Source organism: Pristis pectinata, chromosome 6 (assembly GCF_009764475.1).
Source record: "Pristis pectinata isolate sPriPec2 chromosome 6, sPriPec2.1.pri, whole genome shotgun sequence".
Classification (NCBI taxonomy): domain Eukaryota; kingdom Metazoa; phylum Chordata; class Chondrichthyes; order Rhinopristiformes; family Pristidae; genus Pristis; species Pristis pectinata.
In genome coordinates this window covers 48,526,336-48,552,375 of record NC_067410.1, presented here as the reverse complement: position 1 = coordinate 48,552,375, position 26,040 = coordinate 48,526,336, and the positions used below count along the sequence as shown (strand labels likewise).

Here is a 26,040-nt window from a genome sequence, read left to right as displayed (position 1 = left end):
ATGCAGGGAATGGAGGGATATGGATCATGTACAGGCAGAAGAGATTTAGTTTAATTTGGAATCATGTTCAGCACAGATATCGTGGGCCAAAGGGCCTTTTTCTGTGCCATACTGTTCTATGTTCTATGCTCTATAACATTGTCAAGGTATGGCTTGCATATGAGAAATTGGAGAGAACAAAGGAAGGGAGTTAAGAGGTATTGTGGGAGGAGGAGAAGAAGTCATTGTAGGTGACTCACTGGCTACACAACGGGATAGATAACTGAGCCAGATGAGCATCTCACCCAGCTAGATGGTGGAGGAGGGATGTTGCATGAGGATATTGTGGTCAAACAAAGGTTCCAGGCAAGTTGAAGAGGATGAGGAGGAATGGCTTATCATAGCAACAGTTACATTGGACGCTATTTGTAATTTTGTTAAGAGCAAGTTTGGTACCATGCTAGGAAAGAAATCTGATTGCAACCTGCCTGGATTGGAGAGTATGGATTATGGGGAGAGATTAAAGGAGCTAGGGCTGTTCTCATTGGAGAGAAGGAGGATGAGAGGAGACATGATAGAGGTATACAAGATATTGAGAGTAGACAGAGTGGACAGCCAGCGCCTCCTTCCCAGGGCGCCAATGCTCAAAACAAGAGGACATGGCTTTAAGGTATTGGGTGGGAAGTTCAAGGGTGATGTCAGAGGAGGTTTTTCACCCAGAGAGTGGTTGGTGCATGGAATGCGCTGCCTGGGGTGGTGGTGGAGGCTGATACATTGGACAAGCTCAAGAGATTGTTAGATAAGCATATGGAGGAATTTAACTTAGAGGGATATGTGGGAGGAAGGGGTTAGGATAGTCATAGGTGGGGTTTGAAGGGCGGCACAACATGGTGGGCCGAAGGGCCTGTATTGTGCCGTATTGTTCTATGCAAGGATTCAAGGAAACGTGGGCATAGCTTTGTATTATGCCAACACATTCGAGGCTTAGGGTAGGAAGGATCAGTTGAAGACGGAACATTAATTTTCCAGTTAGAAGTATAAAGGGTAGCTTTTGAGGAGAGGGCTTGCAATCGCAGATGTGAAGGAGATGGGACAGTACATGAGGACAGAGAACAGCAAACAATATCAGTTAATATGGGGACCAAGAAGGAAAGTCAGGTGAAGAGCAGTTTAGTGGGATTATGGTTAAGGAGATGGGTCTCTGGAGAATCTTAGAAGTTTGACCTGAACAGCAAGGGAAGGTAAGGAAACAGCAGAGGTAGTTAAATAGATACATAAATCAGTGAGTTTCCTGCAGATTTTGGGTGGAATCGGTAGACACAAGAAGTTGAAGATAATGGACTGCAGAGGCGAAAAGAACCCAGAGTTTATTGTTGCATTCCAGGATAATTTGCAGCTTAGGCAGAGGAAAGCAGAAACAATGGTGTTTATATGATGTTCCTAGATTTGATAATTAAAATCAAAACCTGACATCTGCCATATACACTACCTTGGACCTAAGAGAACAGAAATAAAGGTTGTAGTGCGGAGCATGACAAGGGTGAGAAAGCAATAATTTTAATTGGGTCCAGGGCAAAGTTGAAGGTGAAGAAATGGTTGAGCAGGTAGGTAGCTACCAAAAGTTTGTTGTGAAAGGATTTGAAAGTGCAGATATAAATATATTCAGATTCATTTTTCACAGATAAACATGGAAGAAAATACAGGTAGGAAGAGGAAGATGGATGGATATGGATGACAGCATAACAAGGAAGTGATCAGGAAAGACCTTATCTGTGATTGATGTGATAGTTATAGTGAGGCAAGGGAAAAGGGCTTATTTCGAGGGGTTTGGGGTGGAGGAATTACAACAGAACAGAAGGCTCTGAACTCAGAGGAGAGAAAGCATAATAAGTTTTATTGAAAGCTGATTCACCAAGGTTGAAAGGTTATTGATGGTTAAGTGAGGATTTAAAATGAAAAGTTTGGGAAGTGCCACAAGCTGATGTGCTCAAGGGAGGTAATGGTGCCAAATAAATAGAGAGATTTGACCAAGATGGGATCTGATGAAAAGATCCACATTTCATTGTGTTTTTCTTTCTCTGGCAGGCAAATGGCAGAAGGAATAAACAGGAAGGTAAGCTTCATTTAGTGGGACATGGTTAGTCAAGTTTCTGTCCAGGTCAAGATATCAATTCAATCATTCACAATACACTCATGGATTCCAACAGCCTTCTCCTAACCCACAAAGCATACTGAAGGGAGATGCAGACAGGGTTGTGATTATTAACCACTGATATAGTCTGCAGGACCAGCACTGATAAAGAGTGATTGGGACAGGAAGGAGGTAGGGTAAAATAAGGACCAAAAATTAATGGAAGTGATGGACTTGAATGAGAATGGCTGCCAAGATGAGCAGACCTGTGGAAAGCTCAAATTACATAGGCCAGGTTACACGGTAGGATTGAGACATGTATATTTTGGTAGAAGATGACACAAAGCCAAGAGACAACTGAAGAAAGTTCAGAATTAAAGAAAATTCAGGGATAAAAGTTAGGTAGAAGAGTGGAATCAGCTTTGTACATTGATGAACTGATGTACCAATTTGAAGACAGCTGTGGAGGATAAATTGAAGCAAAGCATTTCTCCATAAGAAGCTAGTAATCCATACTACTCCCATCTGTCTCATGCAGCTGGTTAGATAGCAAGATAACAAAGACATCAGAGCGGCCAGCTCCTCCATGATACTTGGCAAGTTTAGGCCAAGAAGATTTTAAGTATTATAATTAGATCATTAAAAATAGACAGTTTTTTTAATCAATAATAAAAGCATAATAACAACTGTACCTGTCTATTTTCATTTGCATTTTTCATTATATTTATCCATAGCCGTTCCATAGTATGATATCGTTTACTTTCCACCGGCAGCTGTCTGTTAATATCATCAGAGCTGAAGATAGGTTCCAGGTAAATCCAAGATCTCTGACACTGCAGCCATTCTTCCAGGACATCCTGAAATAACGCAAAATACAAATATAATGGAATCTTTGTCAGTGCAGCTATAATTGCTTATTCTTCTTAGCTGTGGTTTGTAATTTTGATCAGGTCTTTAAGGAAAGGATAAATCTAAGCATTCCTCATGAAAAGTCATTAACCTGAAATGTTAACCCTGTTTCTTCCTCTCCTAATCTACTGACTATTTCTAGCATTATCTGTTTTCATTTCTGATAACTTTCTCATATGGTATAGAGGACTAGATTTTCTTTCCTTTTTCTATTGATTATAGTAATAAGTCAAGCTGTAAATCTGTGATGATTGCATTCAGATTCAGAAACCCTTGTTGAATTACACATTTATGCAAATCTCACCTGAGTCATCCGTAGTTTGCTTTCCCAACTGTTGATCCTTGCTTCATATTCCTTCTTATAAGGCGAGAAAGACATGCTTTGTGTCATGACAATATGATCATCCAGTAACTGAGAAGCTTCATCTGGACTTTTCAAGATATATGTTCCTGTTTCTTTGTATGGCATTACATCGAACAAGATATTTTCCCATTCAGCCTCCATCTTATCCAGGGCCTATAAATAAGATTTTGAACATTAGCATTTGGAGATTTGTTTTTGTTCTAAAATTTGTCCAGCATTGATTTGAAACCTTTTGAAAACTAGAATGTTTGCACTGAAGTGCTAGCATTACTAAAATAAATCTTGTGTATTTATTTTTAATTCATTTACAGAATGTGTTACTGGCAAGTCCTTGAGAAAGTGGTGGTCAATTGCCTTGTTGAACTGTTGCACTCTTTGTGGTGAATATACTCGTACAGCAATTCCATATCACAGAAATTTTACCTAAAGTGAATGAGTATTAGTTTATATAGAAGACTAGACTGCGTAGGATAAAGTTGACACATTGAGAACCACAAATATTTCAGGTTAGTTCATAAACATGAGGAGTGAAGAATGTTCTCCAACAACATATCATTTCCAAACAGAAAACAGGCCAAAGAGTCCATATTGGAACACAGGTACAGATGTGGCCTATTTAGTCTCTTGAGCTTGTTCTGCCATTCAGTTCCTCATACCTGTTCTGCCAAAGATTACAGATTAGTTTATTGTCATATATACGAGGATGCAATGAAATTCCTTGCTTGCATGAAGCTCACTGAGTAAACAGTATACATGGTAATAATAAATACAACAATAAATACAGCAACAAGCACAAAATAGCAGAATGGTGCAAAGACTGTAGTGCAAACTGAAGTGGTGTAAAAAGAAATGCTGAAATGACTATAATTTGAATAACTGAGAGAGATACAGGAACATGGCAGCACCACTGGGAAGGGGGGTGTGCAAGAGGTGATTGGTTCAAAAGTCTTATAGCAGTGGACAAGAAGATAGACAGTTAAAGTATTCTGACAGGTACAGAAAATAATTAAAAAGTCTAATGGAATGCTAGCCTTTATATCTGGAAAACTAGAGTATATAGGGGTTGAGGTTGTCTTGCTTATACTGTTTAATTCACATATAGAGTGATGTGACATTTCTGGACTCACACCTTAGGAGGGATATCATGATCAATTTTCAATATCACGGCTGATTGGTAACATAACTCCTTTTTCCCATATCCCTTTGGTTGATAAAAAAAATCTATCAATTTCAGATTTAAAATTACTGATAGACGCAGTATCTATGTTTGCTGAAGAATTCTAAATTTGTTACACCCTCTGTGTATGGAAGCGACCCAGGTTCAATTCCCGCCACTGTCTGTAAGGAGTTTGTACGTTCTCCCTGTGTCAGCATGGGTTTCCTCCGGGTGCTCCGGTTTCCTCCCACATGCCAAAGACATACAGGTTAGGAAGTTGTGGTGTTGGTGCTATGTTGGTGCCGGAAGCGTGGCGACACTTGCGGGCTGCCCCGAGAACACTCTACGCAAAAGATGTATTTCACTGTGTGTTTCAATGTACATGTGACTAATAAAGATATCTTATCTTATTATTTTCTGTAGCTGTTCAGAATACTTTATCTCACTATACTGACCCTAGTCTCCCTCAACTTCCTCTCCTTCTTGCTTTCCACCATTGAAAAAAGACTCTTATCATTTTAGATACATTTGCCTAATCTGCCACAGTTATCCTCACTACTTAATCTATTAATATTTCTGAGTATACTGCCTCATTGGCAAATTTATATACATATGACTATTGAGAGAATATTTCTATTTTGTCTGATATGGTAGGTTATCTGTGCCATAAATTTCTATGATTCTGATATGTTTTTCAGGCATGACCTACACATTACAAACCCACCCTAGCTCTCTCTCTAATTGACTGAAATACTTCAAGGTATTCAGTCACTCTATACTTATAGACTCTAGAAATTTCTTGTCAAGATATAGCACGGGAATTAATCTATAATTTCCTTGTTTTGTTCTTTCATCTTTCTTTATTCTTGCATGTACAATTTTTCAATCTAAGAACATGGTCTCCCAATAAAGAGAATTTTGAATGATATAGTTTGCATATCTGCAATATTCTCACCTACCTACTTCAAAATCCTAAAGTGGAAAGTATTCAGTGCTAGTGATTTCCCTCTTTAATGCCATCATTGCTTTTTTTATTGTTTATATTAAATTTAGAAAGTCCTCATCTCTGATTCAGTGTTAGTTTCCCGGGGATGTCTGGAACGCTGTTCTCTTCTTCTACCAATCATTCAACATGTCCTGTGTTCCCTTATTTCCTTTTACAATTTTACAATTATATATTTTAAAGAGCCCACAATATCCTTGATTAAAGGGATGAAATATGTTGAGAGAGGGCTCAACATAATAAGATACGATAAGATATCTTTATTACTCACATGTACATCGAAACACACAGTGAAATGCATCTTTTGCTTAGAGTGTTTAATTCATATATAGAGTGATGTTGGCGCTTCCGCCGCCAACATTGCATGCCCATCACTTCCTAACCCGTATATCTTTAGAATGTTGGAGGAAACCAGAGCACCCAGAGGAAACACACGGAGTGATGGGGGAGAATGTACAACTCCTTACAGACAGAGACCGGAATTGAAACCAGTTTGCTGGCGCTGCAATAGCATTACGCTAATCGCTACACAACTGCGCCTGCCATGCCAATATAAACTTGCTAGACTGATATTTGACTTCCATGCTATGAAACATTTGTGACTCTAAAAAATATTGCAACCTATTTTGCTGGCAAATAAAAAACTTATGCAATGAAATCTCTTCAGGATTACAGAACACCAATGTACCTTTACATTGTATGCTAACTAGAGCAAATAGATATATACTGTAATTTTGTCATTCATAGCCATAGCTCCTGACAAACCCCTAAGGTTAGATGGAAGGATGGGCCAATAACCTATGCTACTTAATGGATAACCAGTCATCATCACCCCATGCTCTACATGATGAGGAACAAAAAGAAAATTACTATAATCACTTTAACGTAGAACAAAGTCTGCCCACTCCAAGAAAAAGATCTTAACAAGGCACTCTAAATCCCTCAATTAGCACATACTGTATGTTCTGGCCCGTATTTGTCATGCCTCAAGCATTATTTTTTGTGGTGAATCACATCACAGATTGCTGCCAAAGAAAATATTATTTAATTCAAATGATGTAAACACAATAAATTAATAGGGAAGAAAAGATACATCATTATGGCAGGATCTTCATGACTATATATTTCATACCCCACTTTCCAAACTGCCATGCCTCTCTGCAATCCCACCACAACCTTCCCATTATTCCATAACTTCAAACTGCCTCCAATCCCTGCAGTCATTTAACCTTCTAGGGAAAGCAAAACAAGAACAGAGAAAACCCCAACAGTAAATGGGGGAAAAAACTCAGGAAAATTAATTTTAAACCCCAGCCAATCAAAACCATTCCTGGAAATTACACAGATCAAGTATCAAAAGTTAACCTAGGAAGATGCTTATTTCTGCATGAAACAATTTTTGCCCCAGTGAAGAACTAGTATAGTTTCCTCATGAAGATATACATTAAACTAGTCAGCAGCACAGCAACATATGCCAGGGGCTCATTACTCTCCGGGAAAGGAAGATATACATAATTAAACATGTTCCATACTCAGTTATACTGAAATATTCTCTCAATAGGCAAACTAGACAGCTCCTTAATTGTTTAATAAATTCCTATTAGGTTAATTCTACTCAGCATGTCACTTATTAAGCATATTTGAATGAATGAGATACTTTAGCCAGAGATCATTTCCTGTTGCTCTATTTATACCCTTTTCAAGGTGACAATATGTTTCCACCATAATCTGGTACCAAGATGGGGGTATAGTACTCCATTTGATTTTTAATAAGGTAACTTTATGGCAGCAAAATAGTGAGCTTTGATTTCTCTTATGAGCAATGGGATTTTTTTCATTTTTGCTTTTGTTGGAGACTAAATCACTGTCTGATTCAATGGGAAAGTGGGAATATAGTGTTGTGGGATGCTGAGACAAGGCATGGGGGAGGTTGGGAGGAGGTGGTGAGAATAGCTATTCTGAATACTGTCATGCAATGAAAACACCTGCAGCTCAGGTTAGAACTTCATTACCTTATTGATCATGAACATTAAAGTGACCCGAGCACAATACTACCTTTCACTGTACTGCAAATATCCAATGGACTAGTTTTAAAATGCAGGGAAGAACTTGTAACAATCACTATCATGAGTGACAGGGTATCGGAAAAACTAATCAGACAAACCCACCAAGATCCAGTGGTCTGCATCCAAGGGTTTTAATGGAAGCAGCTGCAGAAGTAGTGGAGCCATTGACTTGAAAGATTGAAACTCACTGAGATCTGGGAGGCTTCCAATGGATTAGAAAACTGTAAATGGGACTCCCTCATTCAAGAAAGGAGGAAGAGAAAAAGTGGGAAACTATAGGCCATTTTGTTAAATGTCTGTTGTTGGCAAGATGCTGGCATCTTTAATCAAGAAAGAAAGAGTTAGTCATTTAGAAAAGATTAATGTAATCAAACCAAGTCAATATGATTTTGATACTTTTATTTAAGAAATGAAAAACTAGCACTGGAGGTAGTCCAAAAGAGATTCCCTGAGCTAATTCCTGAAATGAGAAGAATGCCCAGTTATGAGCATATAAAGAATAAGTTTGGAAGAATGAGGGGTGACCTTATTGAATCATATCAGGCTCCAAGGGGGCAGGACAGGATAGATGTTAAGATGTTTCTGCGACTGGGAGAGTCTTGAAGGAGGATACCTAGTTACAATGGGACAGTCACTTAAAACTGAGGTGCATTGGAGCTTTTCACAGAGGGTGGTGAATATCTGGAATTCTATGCCTTGGAGGGTTATGGAGGTTAGATCATTAGATGTCTTTGAAGAGGAGGTGGGTACATTTTGAAAGAAAAGGGAACTGAGGGCTGTAAGGAATTGGCACAGAAGTTGAGTTGAGGCCAGCATAGATCAGCCAAGATTATATTGAATGGCAGGGCACGCTTGAGGGTCCAGGTGGCCTACCCCTGCTCTAATTTTATTGTCTTTTTGTGTGTTCTCCCTCTCTACTGCTTTCAATATTGTTCCCTGGAAATTTTATGAGCATTCTGTGATAGTCCTACCAAATTGCAAGGCACTATATTTCTCCCAGTTAAATATTATTTGCTATTGTTTGGTCCAGTGACCAAATCTTTCTCACTTGAATGCAATATATTACCCTTTGCACAGGTATCATCTGCAAACTTATCATGCTCCTAATATCACTGTCCTCATATCCCTCATACCACAGGTCCTTTTTATTCAAAGAAACTTTTAAAACTGATTGGGAGCTGAAGAATCTGCAAAAGGAGCATCCTTTCTGAAACGCATAGAGAACTAACACAAGCACATGATTTACTCATCTGCTTTCTTTGCAGAGCTTTTGTGGTATGGCTGTCCATGAAACTTCCACATCAACAGATAAGTGCTAGAGTAAGGACTTTTCTAGATGCTGATAAACCAAGAATGCTTCCCCATCAAAACAATTTATCTGTGAAATATGATGACAACATTAAATCAAGCAATTTATTAACATAAGTGAGCCTCTAACAGATCTAGAGGAAGCAATGGATGAATCAGTTGCCATAGGTATATTTGGAGGAAAACTTTAGCAAACTGCAAGAGAACTGTGAACAAGGGTGATCACCTATAGAGATGGGAACTACATCCTCTGAATGAGGTTGAATCTACATCCTCTGAATAAAACACTTGTGTGTTCAATTTACTGTTACAGTCAAGAGCTAAAGCTGTGTAAGATCGTTGGAGAATAGAGGCTATATGATGCATGCTATTTTACATCATGTATTTCTTTTGTAGTTATGTTATGTAATGTTAGATTTGATAATTTCTAAGGGTTTTACTAATTTTTATTAGTTTTGATAAATTTTTAGGAGTTTTGAGTTGTGACGCTTGGTGAGTCTTGGTTAGTTTTCCCTCAGCCAGATAAGTTCAAGCTGAAGACGTATAAAGGAGAACTACCTACAGTCATTATGAAAGGCAGTGGATAAAAACAGGCATCGGACCATTCTCTGGAGAACATCATTTGTATCATTCTTCCAAGTTTTACTGATAACAAATTTTTACAGCAGCTATAAAGCCAAGTTCTGAAAAATTACCTGTTCAATGGCATATTCCTTTCCAGCTACTTCTGCTACCTTGGCAATGGCCTCTACATGGTCTTGAAGATTCATGTCCAAACATCGTGCAAATGTCAAATTAGCCTTAGGCTTGATTGGTATTTGGATCTGCTCTGATAGCGTTTCCCAGTGTCTGTTTCGCATACCAGGATTTCGCAGTGCTTGAATCAGGGGTATATACGGCTTAAATTCCTCAATCATTGATCGGATTTTCAGTGCAACTTCTGAAAGACCTGTGATTGGTAAATGTAAAGGAATGATTGGCAAGTTTCTGAATCTTGCCCAGTAAGAACAAATCATTAACCACCTTGACCTGCAGTGTACTAGTTATAGTATTTCTCCTAAAACAAAAGCAAAAATGAGTTTCCATTTAACCTCTTTGGTATTATCAAAATTATTCCTCAAAAGACACAGTATTTTCATTTGTTTATATATATATATATGTAGATAGATAGATAGATATTTATATATATATATATATATATAGAGAGAGAGAGAGAGAGAGAGAGAGAGAGAGAGAGAGAGAGAGATATGTTTATTCAATAATTCCGACACACATTCAGTAATTTACATTCACTAATCAACATTACATAGAAGAAAGCATGGGAATTAGAAATAGATTATTCATCCTGATAGTCAATGCTGTTTATATTCTTCCAATTCCATCTATCGCACCTCAACCATTCACTGCACCTTTCTATTCACTTTTGTTTAATTCACTTGTTTGCTTTCTTTATGAAACCATTTAAAATAATTTTCCCATCCGAGTACAGTAGCAAGCTCCATATGAAAGACATTCCTTGGGTAAATAAATTTCTCCTCAGATTACTATTGGAATTATTAGTAATTTAATCAATCATACATATATAGACCCTAGTTTTGGATTATTCCCCCCAAGTAGAAACATTTGGACCACATCTGCCTAAACCATTAATAATTTAATTCTATCAGGATGCCTCTGTCTATATTCTAAAGCCTCAGCCAGTTGAATCTTTACTGACAGCTATAATGCTTTGTTCAGGCAACATTTTTGTGTTTTTGTACGTTTTCCATTAATTTTGCATGCATCCACTTTTGCATATTCTTTAGTTTTAACCCAAATATCTGGACTGATTTCTAAAACCAAGAGCTATTTTTAAAGTTTTGATAAAATATATGCAAATTCCAATATTCCACACATAATACAATGTAGTGTTTTCAAAGCTGCATTTGTGCAAATGGCAGATAAGGAGTGAATCTTTCTTGTCCATGATGCTGAAACAAGTGAAATAGTCTGGTAACAAATGTTGCGCATGCATGTGCAGTCACCATTTGTGGCTGTCCTAGACTATGGACGTTAACTGTAGAACTATTGACTGGATCTCGCAGGCTAATGCCAAATATTCCAGCCATAAGGATTATTACTTAGCCCCTTTTTCAGTAAGTCAGGAACTTCTGCACATGCATTGTCAAAAGTGAAAGTTCCAGGCTTACTGTAAAGTTCCGGATGCTGAATCTGTCAGTTTGCTCCGCCACTGGACTCAGTGACTTCAATGGAAATTGTAGGGCTTCAGCATAGGAAGCAAAAGGGAGGATAAACTACAAATGCAAAATTAGTTTGTTTTAGTTTAAAAGTCTTTAGTTATTAGTAAATGCTGTTAGGTCTTCTTAGCTAACTTCATTTAAGATTATTTTTAACTTAAATTTTAATAGTTTTAAATGTCTGAATGTCAGGGTCATTTAAAAACTGCTAAAATTCCCCCACAGCTTTAGCAGCTGGCAAAGCTGGGGTCAGGGCTTTGGAGGCTGGTATCACTATGCCACCACAGCTTCTGCTACTGATGAGATCATGCAGGCTGGAGTCCAGGATGTTTTGGGAAGAGATTGGCTTCCTACAGCCAGACTAAGCAAGTGCAGGGTTTTGTGCAGAGGGACCAGGCCTGCAAGTTATCACCCTATTGCAGCAAAGAATCATTATCATCAGTAGAGGAGTGGATAGGATAAGAAAAAAAAATGTTTAATAAATCTTTTTCTGTGCTTGACTACAGTTCTCTATATCCAGAGTGATAATGAAACAAAGCTCTTTAACTCCTCAAAATGCATTGCTCTCAAACTGAGAAAGAAATAAAAATGTAGAAATTCAATGTAACTGGTTTAATAAACAACTCGGCTATGAAGTTACCAATAACAAAAAAATTCTTACAATTTGCAAAGCAAAAGCCTATTGTTCAATACTGACTTCTTTCTCTAATTATATAAGATGTGCATGGAGATATAGTGTCAGCTGTGCTTCATATGGTGGTACTCGTGCCTCCGAGTAAGAGGACTCTGGATTCAAGTACCACATACTTATACAAATCATCTGAACTTCAATACTGAGGGAATGCTGCAGTGTCAGATATCTCTTAGATGATGTTATACTGAGGTTCTGTCTACTCTCTCAGTGGATGTGAAAGATCCAGTGGCACTATTTTAAAGAAGAGCAAAGGAATTATGCCAAGTGTCATGGATGGTGGTCAGATCTTTAACATGCACCTGAGAAAACAAACAGAGCCTCAATCAAAAGGCAGCTTCACAAGTACTAAATTGGAATTGACTTTGACTTTTATGCTCTCATCACTGCACTGGGACTCGTATTCTGATTCAAAGCTGAGACTGCCCCCAACTGCCATTGTTATTTGTAAATGCCCAGAAATTCAGTTGCTTTATACGTTTTCATTGTTGCAGCATTATACAACTGAAAACTGACTCTTCCTTGACCAGAACTGATTCTAACCATTTCCAGCTGGCTTTATAGTGAATGATGCCATCCTGAACACAACTGATGCAGAAATCACAGATGGATCTTGGAGAACAACAATCAAATTAGACAAGCAGGATCATCTTTGGGCACTCCCGGACAATCATGTTTTCACAACACAGGACCCTTATAAGTAAGATCCACAATTTGATTATTTGACCACCACACCCCAGTACCACCCAAACCCCAATCAACACCAAATAAGGCATCAAACTCTTCCCTCATTCCCTAATCACGACCTTCCAATTCACCCAATGGTTCCAACCTCTCTGATTTCCTCCAAGGTCTCTACCCACCAGTGGTTCTAATTAGGTCTCAATCCTTGCTCACTTATCCAATCACCACCTGACCCCAATTTGGTCAGGATCTTTTAACCTTTTGTTGGACACCTACACCCAGGGACTCACCTTGCACACCAACCCAACTCCAGCCTTGATTCTTAGCCTCCAGCTTCCAGCCCTCTGTTCTGAGACCTTGCCCTCAAGCACTACTGAAATTTGCAACAGCAGGCATATCATTGCATAACCATTCAGCACATTGATTTGGCGAGACCGCACCTGGAGTATTGTGCGCAATTCTGGTTAAATCTGATTAAGCTAAGAGGTTATAGTAAAGATTCACAAGGATGTTGCTGGGACTGGAGGACTTGAGTTATGAGGAGAGAATGCATAGGCTGGGACCATTTCCTTGGAGTGAAGGAGTTATTGAAGTATTTTCGAGGATAGGGGAGTCCAAAACTACAGGGCATAGGTTTAATCTGAGACATGAAAAATTTAAAGGGGAACTGAGGGGCAAATTTTTCCACACAGAGGGTGGTGGATATAGGGAGCTGCCAGTGGTAGTGGTAGAGGCAGGTACAATTACCATTTAATAGACATTTGGACAGTTTCATGGATAGGCAAGGTTTGGAGAGATATGGGTCAAATACAGGTAAATGGTACTAGCTTAGGAAGGCACCTTGGTCAGCATGGATGAGTTGGGCTGAAAACCTGTCTCCTTGAGTGTATAGCTCTATAACAACAGAAATATTTAAATTAAATAATAAGATAAACTTTCTAAAATTACCTTTGAAATGATCAGAAGTAATGGACTTTTTGGAATGAAAACCAAAACAACTATTTACCTGGAATGTCTTTGAAGTACTTGCTGCACCGATGCACAGTCTTGTAGGCATCAATTACATTCCGTTCTATTTGTTCTGCGTCAATGGTATTCAATGGATCATTCATCCAACTGTCATACCAACGTAACCAGTCTGATGTAGTTGTCCATAGATCCCGATACGGTTGGAATTCCTTGGCCATCTTGTGAAGTCTGTCATACTGGTAAAGTAACGGTACTCAACACATGGCTCTGGAAGCCAATGCTCCTGTTATATACTTCCATTACAATGAACAAAATATTGATGTATTTATGTACTATTATTTATAAATGGGCCTAGATAGTCATACAGCAGGAGGATTGACAATATTTTAATTAAATATTAAGCATGGTCAACCCTCCTGCTGACACTGACCATCTAGGCTCATTCATAATAATAGTACATGAGTAAGTCTGTTCTATTCTGTTGGTAGCCCAATGAGGTGAATTGCCTGGGAAGATCTGGGTCAGTAAAATGTCAATGGAACTTGACAACGGAGAAACATGGTATCATGAGCTGACCATGCCTTGCTCAAATCTGCGCTGCCATTCAATAACATCATGGTCTGAATGTAATTCAAATCTATTTAGTTGCCTTGGCTCCGTATTACTTAGTAACTCTGCCAACCAAAATTCTATCAATCACAAATTCAAAAATTATTAACTGAACTAGCACCTAATACTTTTCAAGAGAAAGAGCCCTGGTATGTCTGGCTCAAAATTTACAGCTGTGTCCCCGATACCCTGTTCACCTCAACCCTGCTTCTCTACCTCTTTCCCTGGGAACCTGTGTAAATGACATCCTGTCGCTGAGGAAGTCACCTCACACTAGTGCCAGAGATGACACAGCAGAGAAGTCTGCAGTTTCAGCATGGAACTGTATGGAGAGGGCTCAATTGAAGCACAAGGGCAACCAGTAGCAACAACAGCACAGTGGAAGTTGCTGTTACTGCGTTAAGCCAGCATCTTTGCCCCACTTTGGAACTTCCATATGGATACATTGGTAATTCCCAAAAGGTGTTGGCACTACCACTAAAGATCTACCCCAACGTCTCTTGTAATTTTATTCTACTCCCTGCACTATGTATATTGTTTGTCATCAGCAATGATTTCTCTTGTGGTATCTGTATCATTAGTAAATACAGTGAATAACTGAACACACAGAATACATTATTGTGGGAATTTATACTCATTATTCCTGCCCCAGTGTTTAGTTGAATATACTCACATTGGTGACTGGCATCTCGAAGAGGCGTTCTCTGCTGTTATAGAGCTGTGCTTGATTCTGTGATTCCACTAACTGTTTGTGGATTCGTCTGACTTCATTGGCAGTTTCATGTGCACGGCTCATGTCAGTATAAGTAGAAAATCCAGCTACAACAATCTGGAATATAAAAGTTACATGTAGGAATTAGCTACCTATGGAAGCTCTGTGTCAGTGATACAAATGCCGCTAATGTTTGTGGTTGGGAATATTTACAAAATTTGATGCCTATACTGCTTAGTTCCTAATCCAACCTGTATTAAAAAGATAGAAGAATTTAGATCTAATAGAGAGATTTTAAAATTGAGGATAAAATCTTTAAAAATGGTTAATGGAGACAATTGAAGCTAACAAGTGAAATGGTGATGGCTGAATGTGTTAGAAAACATGTAGCAGAGGTTTGCATCATCATAAATTTATGATGGGTTCAAGGTAAGAGACCAAGGAATAACCAAGCAGAGATAGAATGGAATAACCAAGCAGGGGTTAACAAAAGCACCGACGATCTTTCCACAGGGCAGAGATGGGTGACATTACAGAGTGGAAATGGGTATCCTTTATGTTGAAAAAAACATACAGTCAGTAATTCAGTTCAGGATCAATTAGGACCCCAAGCTTCTCCTTCCAAACTTTGTCATCACCATTCCACTAACCCTATTCTGTTAGTTATGCTAATATCTTTTCACTGAACCACAGGAAATCAAGGCCTAAATCCTGAAACTTCCAAGCTTCATTTGATTCATCTTGAAATCTACCTCATTGACCACATTTAGAAATGCCCCCTTGTTCGATTTTATTTACTTTGTCTGCTAAATCCTCAGTGAAGAAGCTAGGAACATTTATCACATTAAATGTATGCTGTTGCTATTATAATTATGGCAAACTTCTTTGAACAAATGTAAGTGAGGAGGATGCCAGAATCTTACATGTGGTAATCTGCTAATTCTGAAATAGAGGAGGTTCTCAAAAGAAATACAAGAGAAACAAAGGAGTGCAGATTCTGGAATCTAGATGAAAAAACACGATGATGCTGGAGGAACTCAGCAGTCAGGCAGCATCCGTGGAGAAAGCAGACAGTCAGCGTTTCAGGTCAGAATGCTTCTTCAGGACTGAAGATAGGAAAAGGGGAAGCCCAATATATAGGGGGGAGAAACAGAGCAGTGACAGGTGGACAAAAGAGGGGAAGCGGGGTGGGCACAAGGTGGTGATAGATAGATGCAGATAAGTGATAGGCAGATGCAGGAGAGGAGGGGAGAGCAGATCCACTGGGCAATGGGTCAAAGGTAAGGAGGCAGGTGGCATGGAGGGAGGGGAGGAGAGGAAAAGGAGAGAGAGAAAAAAAATAATGGCAAGGAGAAAAAAGAGAGATAGGTTAGGAAAGGGAAGAAAAGAAAAGAGGCAAGGTGGGGTTACGGGGGATTGGTTTACTTAAAGTGGAAGAATTCGATGTTCATCCCATTAGGCTGTAAGGTCCCAAGACGAAAAATGAGATGTTGTTCCTCCAGTCTGCATTTGGATTTCACTCAGCAGTGGAGGAGGCCAAGGACTGATATATCTGTGATGGAGTGGGAGGGGGAGTTGAAGTGACCTGCAACGGGGAGATGCAGATCGTGGTTAAGGACAGAGCGTAGGTGTTCTGCAAAATGGTCACCTAGTCTGCGCTTGGTCTCGCCAGTGTAGAGAAGGCACACTTGGAGCACCAAATGCAGTAGATGATATTAGGGGAGGTGCAGGTAAATCTCTGCCTCACCCGAAAGGACTGTTTGGGTCCCTGGATGGAGGTGATGGAGGTGGTGTAGGGGCAGGTGTTACACCTATGGCGGGGGCAATGGAAAGTCTCCAGGGTGGGAGTGGGATGGGTGGGGAGGGAGGAGTGAACTAGGGAGTAGCGGAGAGAGCGGTCCCTGCGAAAGGCTGAAAGGGGTGGGGAGGGGAAGATGTGCTTGGTGGTGGGGTCACGTTGGAGATGGCGGAAGTGGCGGAGAATGATGTGTTGGACACGTAGGCTGGTGGGATGAAACATGAGGACAAGGGGGAACGTAACCCTGTTGGGTCTGGGAGGGGTGGGGGTGAGAGCAGAGGTGTGGGAAATGGAAGAGATCTGGGTGCGAGCTCTAGACCATAGTAGGATGGAAGCCACGGTTAGTAAAGAAGTTGAATATCTCTGATGTCCTGGAGTGGACAGCTTCATCATGGGAGCAGATGCAGCGGAGGCAGAGAAATTGAGAGAAAGGGATAGCGTCCTTGCAAGAAACAGGGTTAGAGGAGGTGCTCAAAACTCTAGGTAACTCTACTTTCTGAAGAAAGAAGACCCATCAGGTCCTTTGTGAGCAGGTTTTTTGCAGAATGTTTAAAGAAAGACCATAAGACATTCCTACGAATGCATATGACATGGGCCTTTCATCAAAATCAGGAAATGTTAGAAATCAAACGCGTTTTAAGTTACAGAGTTGCATTCTCTTCTATTTCAGATTTTCAACAGCCAGTATATTTTGTATCTCACAATTCAACTACTTTTTGTCTTTTACCTTTCTCATTAGGACCACAAGAAACTGCAGAGAGTTGTGGACACAGCCCAGTGCATCACGGACACCAGCCTGCCCCCCATGGACTCTGTCTTTACCTCTTGCTGTCTTGGTGAAGCAGCCAGCATAATCAAAGACCCCACCCACCTGGGTCATTCTCTTTTCTCTTCCATCGGGTTGAAGATACAAGAGCCTGAGGGCACATACCACCAGACTTAAGGACAGCTTCTACCCCACTGTGATAAGACTATTGAACAGTTCCCTTATACAATAAGATAGACTCTGACTTCACAATCCACCTTGTTGTGACCTTGCACCTTATTGCACTGCACTTTCTCTGTAGCTGTGACACTTTACTCTGTACTGTTATTGTTTTTACCTGTACTAAATCAATGAACTCTGTACTAACCCAATGTAACTGCACTGTGTAATGAATTGATCTGTACAATCGGTATGCAAGACAAGGTTTTCACTGTACCTTGGTACAAGTGACAATAATAAACCAATACCCATCTCTCCAGAAAGATCAGCTTACAATTAACAAGCCTTCACCACCCTCTCTCAGCCAACACTACCACATACTTGTGTCATTCAATCTCTCTTAATCACCACCTACAGTATCACTGACATTTCCCTTCATTCTCTCCACCCTCTCCCTTTCTCTAAAACTTAAAATATGTTTAAATTCAATTTTTAACTTTTCCTAGTTCTAATGAAAGGTCATCAATCTGAAGTAACTACTTGCCAAAATATTTTTCCTGGGGTGGATGATGGATCTAATCAAAACAGCCAAAAATATAAAATAAATGATCAGTTTTATCTTTAGAACTTAACTTGTAGAAGACTAGTCTGAGTGTTTCAACATTCAGTTTTGACGGATCTTTACAGAAAATGAAATGAGTACCTGCAATCCTTCGAGCTTCTCCTGCAAAGCACTTTGGTCTGATGTCTGGATTTTTCGGAAATGTTCTTCCTCCTCCATGTGTTGAGCTTTTATTACCTCCACCCGTGTATTGATCATGTGAGGCGCAGAAATTGAAGCCCATCTGCAAACAAAGAGAACTAGCCCTTCAGAATGAATGAAATGGTATAAAATGTTTACACATATCCAAAGTACAGAACAACTTTCCAGATATAAATTAAATGCATCAATAATTTAATCCAACCAATCTATCAGCAACTCAGTTTTTCTCTCTACATATGCTGCCTGACCTGTTGACCTCGGTGTTTTATATCTCAAAGTTCCAGCATAATTTTGCTTTTCTTTTGTTCTTATTCATCTTTTATTTAAGTCTCCTCCAGACAGATCAGCTACAAATAACCAGCCGATCAGCAGACAGCACCACATGTATCATTCAATCTCTCCTGTCTAGACCTTATCACACACAAAGCCCTTTGTTCTCTCCAGTCCTCTCCTTTACAACTTAAAACATGTTTTCTTACTTCTCCTAGTTTTGATGATAGGTCATTGACCTGAAAGTTATACTGTGTTTCTCTCTCCACAGATGCTGCCTGATATGCTGAGTATTTCCAGCGTTTTCTGTTTTTATTTCATTTAGACTCAGAACAGCTCTTGGTTGACTGGTAGTACATAACATGTTTACATGAAATGTTTCTAACTGTACCACCTTGGAGGGTGGTGAGCCACAAACACTTTCCACTCCTTTACCCTATTTACCTAGAGCAGATCTCCCAAAAACAACATGGTCCTTATGAGCAAGGCATGTGGATAATTAATCTGACTCTCCCAATAAAAACAAAGTTGTGCATCATTGTGGTTCTCTGTCACAACCACCTGCTGCCACTTCCATTGTAAGAGATCACCTTTCCATCAGTATGCTAATGGCAGTACTGTGTAGAAATGTTAGGGCAAGCAAACTGATTTAGAGAGTATTACTAAACAGGCACAATGGTGCTCAGTAAACTCTATCACTGTAAAATGTTTGAGTTTCTGATACCTTGTGATTTAATAAATAACTTATAAAATGATAATGAAATGTTGCAGGGTAAGGTAGATTGCTCCTTCACCCCTCCTCAGTCTACCTATCACCTACTGGCCCCTGTCTCACCCTCCCCCTCTTTATTTTATCTTCCATCGCTACTCTCAGCCCTGATGCGGGGTCTTGACCTTAAACGTCAACAGTTCCTTTCCCCATCAGATGCTGCACAACCCACTGAATTCCTCAAGCAGTTTGATTATTGTTCCAGATTCCAGAAACAGCAGACTCTTGTGTCTCCTTCTTGCCTTAATTATTGTGCCTCTGCCTGGGTGCAGAGCTATTGGAATGAGGTCTCCTAGGAATTCCTGGATGACAGCCATGATTGAATGCTCAATGGAGGCTTCTGCCCACTGACATGCTCGTCTTCCACCAAGTCCTCAGTCTCCTTCTCTCCTGCCAACTGCTACTGTTGCTGTTGCTGGAGATAATCAGGTAACAGAACTGCCCTGATCATGCTAAGACTGATAATCTATCAGTAGACAACAACAAAGCATGACACCCTCTCTGGCAAGATGCTCCTTAATCTCCAGGGCATAATTCTCATCTCAATGCTGTGCAGCAATCAGAGAATGCCCTGAGCTCCCAAAGGTACACTCCTCATAGCAGCCAGATGGATGACTGCCATGAAGGAGAGAGGGCCTGCAAGGAAGAGGGAAACAGCTCTCGAGTTCTCTAAAAGAGACAGAGGTACAAGCCAGAAGAGAGGTCTGGTGTGCTGGGAGGCCAGGAGAGCTACCAGGGCTACTGTAAGAAGAGTGGTGGCTCAAGTTTAACCCTCCAGGAGTTAGAATCCCCACACAGTAGAATAGCACACAGTGAAGGGCTATGGAGGCTTGGTCACTATGTTCATTGAAAATAGAAATTAATATATAGTTTGGGATATAAAGGGTTATGGAGATAGTTCAGGAAAACAGTATGATCTTGATAAATGACGGACCAAGATTGAAGGGCCCAATGGCCTATTTATTAGGTTCTTACAATTTGACTGATGCCATATATGCAGCATAACTTCCAATGCGGTTCATTTTTACCTTGGGATTCTTGTCTTCTGCTGGTCTAACCTTTCTTTACTTATAATGTCAGCATACTGTTAGATGCTGAACAAAGGGACTAAGGTTGCACTTTGAAATAAAACATCTGCTTGATGCCTTTCTCCAGGAGCCTTCATTTATGCACAGGATTGAAAAGAACTGGAGTAAGTGAGAAAGTGTGCATCAAATGTGGATGCTTATGTAATACATTTTAACACTACAGTTCTAATTGTTGTGAACAATGTGAAATATGATGCTTCTACTGCTGAGGCTACACCAATCTAAGACATAGAACATATGAAAAAAAAAACAGCAGGCCTATCATGTCTGCTCTACTATTCAATAAGATAATGGTTGATCTTTATCTCAGCATCACTTTCCTGCCCTGACACTATATACCTAGGCTCCAATAATTCACTATCAATCTTGGTGAAGGAATTATTTTCTCATCTATCCCCTGAATAACTAGTTGAGACTAACTCTGGATTTAAACACCCCAGTCAAGGGAAACATCATCCCTGCATCTACCCTGTAAGCCTCATAAGAATTTTGTATCTTTTCTGTATTTCAATGAGCTCATGTAGGAACCAGGTATTATAGGATCCTGAGAGACAACTTTTTTCACCCAGTGGGTGGTAAGTATATGTAATGAGCTGCCAGAGGAACTGGTTGAGGCAGGTGCATTAACAACATTTAAAAGACATTTGGACAGGTACATGGATAGGAAACATTTAGAGGGCTATGGGCCAAACCCGGACAAATAGGACCAGCTTAGATGGGAATCTTGGTCAGCATGGACTAGTTGGGCCGAAGGGCCTGTTTCCCTAAGACTCTATGGCTCTTTGACTTCTCATTATTCTAAACTCAAGAGAGTATTGGCTCAGTCTGCTTAATCAGTCCTCACAGTGCAGAACCCCCCCCCACCCCCATTTCAGGAATCCATCTGGTAAACACTTGTTTCACTCCCTCTACCACAAGTCTGTTTCAATAGGGAGACTAAACCTGCACACAATATTCATGTGTGATCTCACCAGGGCTCTATAATAACAGCAGTAAGATCCCTTTTCTATTTAAAGTCCCTCACAATAAACACCGTCATATTATTTGCCATCCTAATTGCTTGCTGCACCTTCACATTAACTTCTAGTGATTTTGTACAAGGACACTCAGGTCCCCCTGAACATCAATATTGAAAAGTGGGTGGCAAAAATGAGAAAAACTGGTTAATAAAATCCAACCACATAATCCCATAATTAAAATTCTATCCTTAGATCCCAGTTTCTGCATTTGAAATCCTACTACCTGATCAATCACCTTGACATAGAAGTAACATACTTATTTGGTTTTGTGATTTTCAGTCTACTGCAAGTATGAAGAACCTTTCTAGCTTAATCAAGGCACATACAAATGCTGTAATAGCTATTATGATGTATATTTCTGCAGTGCAGGTAGCTGTTCTTCATCCTGATGCTTCATGTCCCTAGTCTTTTCTGCATAACCCAGCGATAAGTGGCAGATTCTTTTCACCTAAATAGGCTTAATATGCCCAGATTTTGAACTCAGATGCATCTGTGCACCATCCAGCACTGGCAGCTGTCAGATCATTACATAGCATACTTTTCTTTAAAATTAACTCTTCTATGTTTCATTTTAATTTTTCTCTGCTTCAGGCTAGGCTTCAGGTTACTCTCTGCAATGCCTTCAAGAGTGGGCAGATGGCCTTACTATTGCTGTTACTGAGGCTGTGGGAAGGAGAAATGACTGAGGTAGATTTTTATTGGCATTCTTTGGTGGAATCATACCAAAGAATCCCAGTAGCAGGTGGGTGCCAACTGATAATGAAGGACCAACTCCAGCAGGTACCAGATAGAGCTTTACATAATTTTAAACATATTGATGTTCAAAACATGTAGTACTTACTTAGCTTCAAAATCATCATCAGTTAGATTGTACAGGAATTCATCAAAAATATCATATTCAGCCATGATTTTGTTTGTTATTTCCTGCAGTGGAACAATAAATAAAAATAATAAAATCCTAATGCTACTTCTTTCTGAAACTTAAAAAGAACAAAGTTAATCTGTTTTCTTAGATAAAATTAGCCTCTGGTTGAAAAGGAATAAAAGTGTTGTGTTACTAAATCAAATCACTGGAAGGTTCTAGGTGACACAATGGTCTGCTCTGAGTAACTTCTCCGCCAAAGTAGTATCAAGAAGCTACAATTATCTTTATCTCTAAGCTAGATTGAGGAAAACTGAACAGGCTTATTGCCTCTGATTTTACTGCTAGTAAATGTACATGTACGGGGAATAGGAATACAACAATAAATTTAGACATTACATAAAAACATGACAGAGGTTCTCTAATTAAAAATACGGAAGTATTTAAAAGTCCAAGACAAAAAACAGGTAAAAGTGACATTTAAAAAACTTCGATAGACATTTTCACCAAGTTGGGGTCCCTTAAAACATTAAGGGTCCTTGAACAGAAATGTTAATTCTTTCTCTCTCCACAGATGCTGCCTGACCCACTGTGTACTTCAAGCACTTCCTATTTTTATCCCTTAAAACATGCATTGATGTTAACGAGAAAAGTAATAACTCTGGTTTTCATTGAACAGATTTTATATTTAACAACCCAAGCCAAGATCAGTATGGATGATATTTGCCTCTACAATTAAATAGCCTGCCAACATTCAATCTCTGCAAATAGAGGAGACTTTGGTAGAGGAATATCAAGCCTAATATCAATATACCCTGACTGGCTGTGAATATAGGAGCTATGATTGGTAAGTTCGCAGATGACACAAAAATTGGTGATGTTGTGGATAGCGAGGAAGATTGTCTAAGGCTACAGTTGGAAGGTTGGGCAGAGCATTGGTTTTATGATTTAATCTCAACAAGTGCGAGCTAGTGCATTTTGGGAAGACAAACAGGGGTAGGACCTTCCCTGGAAGTGGCAACACAGATCGATAGGATGGTGAAGATGCCTATTGCATGCTTGCTTTCATAGGTTGGGGTGTAGAACATAAGAGTTGGGATATTATGTTAAATTTATACAAAACACTATTTAGGCCATACATGGAGCATTGTGTGCAGTTCTGGTCACCACACTATAGGAAGGATATGATTGTGCTGGAGAGAATGCAGATAAGATTCACCAGGATACTGTCTGGATTGGAGGACTTTAGTTATGGGGAGTTTGGATAAATTGGGTCTGTTTTCCCTGGAGTGAAAGAGACTGAGGGACGACTTGACAGAAGTATATAAGATTATGAGAGGCATAGATAGGGTAGATAGTGAAAATTTCTTTCCCATAGTAGGGGTATCAAAAGCAAGAGAACATAGGTTTAAAGTGAGAGGAAGGTATTTTAAAGGGAATCTGAAGGGTTTGTTTTTTATGCAGAGAGTGGTTGAGATCTGGAGCACACTGCCAGTGGAGGTAGTGGAATCAGATACAATCACTATGTTTAAAAGGCATTTAGACAGACACTTAAATAGGCAAGGCATCGAAGGATAAAGCCCTAATGTGGGCAAATGGTATTAGTGTAGATGGGCAAAAAGGACAGTATTGACGTGGTGGGCTGAAGGACCATTTCTGTGCTGTACAACACTATGACTCTATGACTCTATACCCCAAATTTAAAACAAACAAAAGAAAAACATTTCTGGAATTAATTTTAACTCATTCTGATGGTAAACTGGGGGTTACAGCTTTACCACCCATTATATATCAAGCCAATTTTTAGCTCAATATGTTAATGAAAAGGAAAATCAACTTGGCATAAGCTACATCCATGACAAAAGAGAAAATGAATCCCTTTATTCAAAAGATGAACAGTGTTTAGAATAATCTACCAGTATGAGAGTAAAAGGTGTTAAGAATTGGGAGAGGGACAACATGCATGTGCTAATAATTGGAAAATAATATTTTCATCATGCAATTGCCATGCAATGTTTATCTCCAACGAGAGAGACGGATCAACAAATCTTGGCATCACCATTCCCTCCACATGAATGGGGATACCATTAACAAGAAACAACTGGACAAGCCACATTAATATTTTGGCCAAGTGCAGACTAACAGCTGAGAAATGAATAACTCATTTTTATCCATTCCCATCTCCATGTAGGTACTGGGACTAATGAATCAAGAGAATCTCCAAATGGCCAGGTATATGGCCTTTTTTGATAATCTTTAGCAAATCTCTAACAAGGCCAGAATGGTTTAGAACAAATCTATTTGCTCTAAAATGTTTGAGTTTCATTATTTCCAGCCATTATTTTGTTACTTGATCTAATGAGAGGAATTACAGTCCAATGAATGGTAATGGTGAACTATACATGAGAACAGGAAAATGTGATATAAATGTACACCTATGTAAGAATGAGGTTAAACATTATAGGAAGGCATCAATCTGAATTTGAAAGAGGTGAAAATACCATACAAATTATTCCTATGGCCTGTTCCTGTGTTGCTGGGCTAGATGTTGGAAGCAGGCCAGGTCTGCAGTCTGTAAGGATGGACATGGATAACCAATTTCACTGAATAGAGGAGATGCAACTTATGGTGAATATGATGAAGAGATATTTATGTAGAACTTTCACCCAGGAAATTAAATGAGTGGAGCAGAACCCAAAGTGAGGTAGATAGTACATGCAAGAAAGGGACAGATGGACTGGAACATCTTCTCTAGTTCCATCATATAGTTGTACCTCATTTGTTTTCAGCATTTCGGGAATTTTTTTCATCCATTCTCGGTGATCTGTCAATTCTTCAATAGTGTTAGCCTTCTCAAATAATTTTCTGTTGATCATTTTGAAATCATCATTGATCTAAAGTATAAATAGAACACCAAATCATTACCTAAAAATCATCTAATTTTTCAAATAATTTACATGTATAAATTGCTTTTTCCTGCCTTCCTAATGCCTCTTCTAATTAAACTGATGGGAAAACAAATTATTATTAAGCCTTCATCAGTACCACTGAGAGATGCATATGGGCGCAAAAGTTCTGACGGATGGCTTGCACTCCAGTATTGTTCCCTCCACAAGTGAAGCATCTCACTTCAAGCTTAAGTGTGCTTTAAATTTAGTCTTGGGCATTATTGGGGACAGAAATAAAGAAATAATTTGACTCTACATGGCACCTTACATGTCCTTGGGATATTTCAAACCATTTTATGCCTAATAAAGTACTTTTGAGTATAGCTTGTAATGTGAGAATATTTTAATATAACAGGGTCTCTCAAAAAGAAATAAAATAAATTACCTAATCATTTGTTTTTGGGCTGTGCTATGGGATCTCTAATGTCCAACTGACAGGATAGAAAGGCCTCTCCATCCAAGAAATATTAATCCATTAGCATGCAAAGGAGTACTTTGAACAGAAAACTCCAACATTCATTTTCCTTTAATATGAGGATAGACCTTATACAGACTATTAACTATATAAACCTCTCAGACATCCATGCCATCTTTTTGCAGCTGCCATCAGGCAGAAGGTACAGAAGCCATAAGTCCCACACCACCAGGTTCAAGAACATCTACTTCCCTTTAACCATTCGGTTCTTGAACCAACCAGCAAAACCCTAATCACCATTACAGTTTAGGAACACTATGGCCACTCTGATCACTTTGCACTAACATGGACTTTGGTTTTTTTTG

General features: G+C 39.3%; 1 protein-coding gene across 1 annotated transcript in view; it reads right to left on the bottom strand.

Annotated features, from left to right (window-relative positions):
- Nucleotides 1-26,040, bottom strand: part of dnah1 (dynein, axonemal, heavy chain 1) — a gene marked incomplete at its 5' end in the record, with an annotated part of 293,077 nt that overhangs the window by 217,082 nt on the left and 49,955 nt on the right. The window contains 8 exon segments of the mRNA XM_052017691.1: nucleotides 2,803-2,967; nucleotides 3,324-3,536; nucleotides 9,612-9,865; nucleotides 13,535-13,733; nucleotides 14,780-14,935; nucleotides 18,245-18,386; nucleotides 22,292-22,374; nucleotides 25,087-25,206. Of these exon segments, the coding sequence (XP_051873651.1) occupies nucleotides 2,803-2,967; nucleotides 3,324-3,536; nucleotides 9,612-9,865; nucleotides 13,535-13,733; nucleotides 14,780-14,935; nucleotides 18,245-18,386; nucleotides 22,292-22,374; nucleotides 25,087-25,206 (1,332 nt within the window).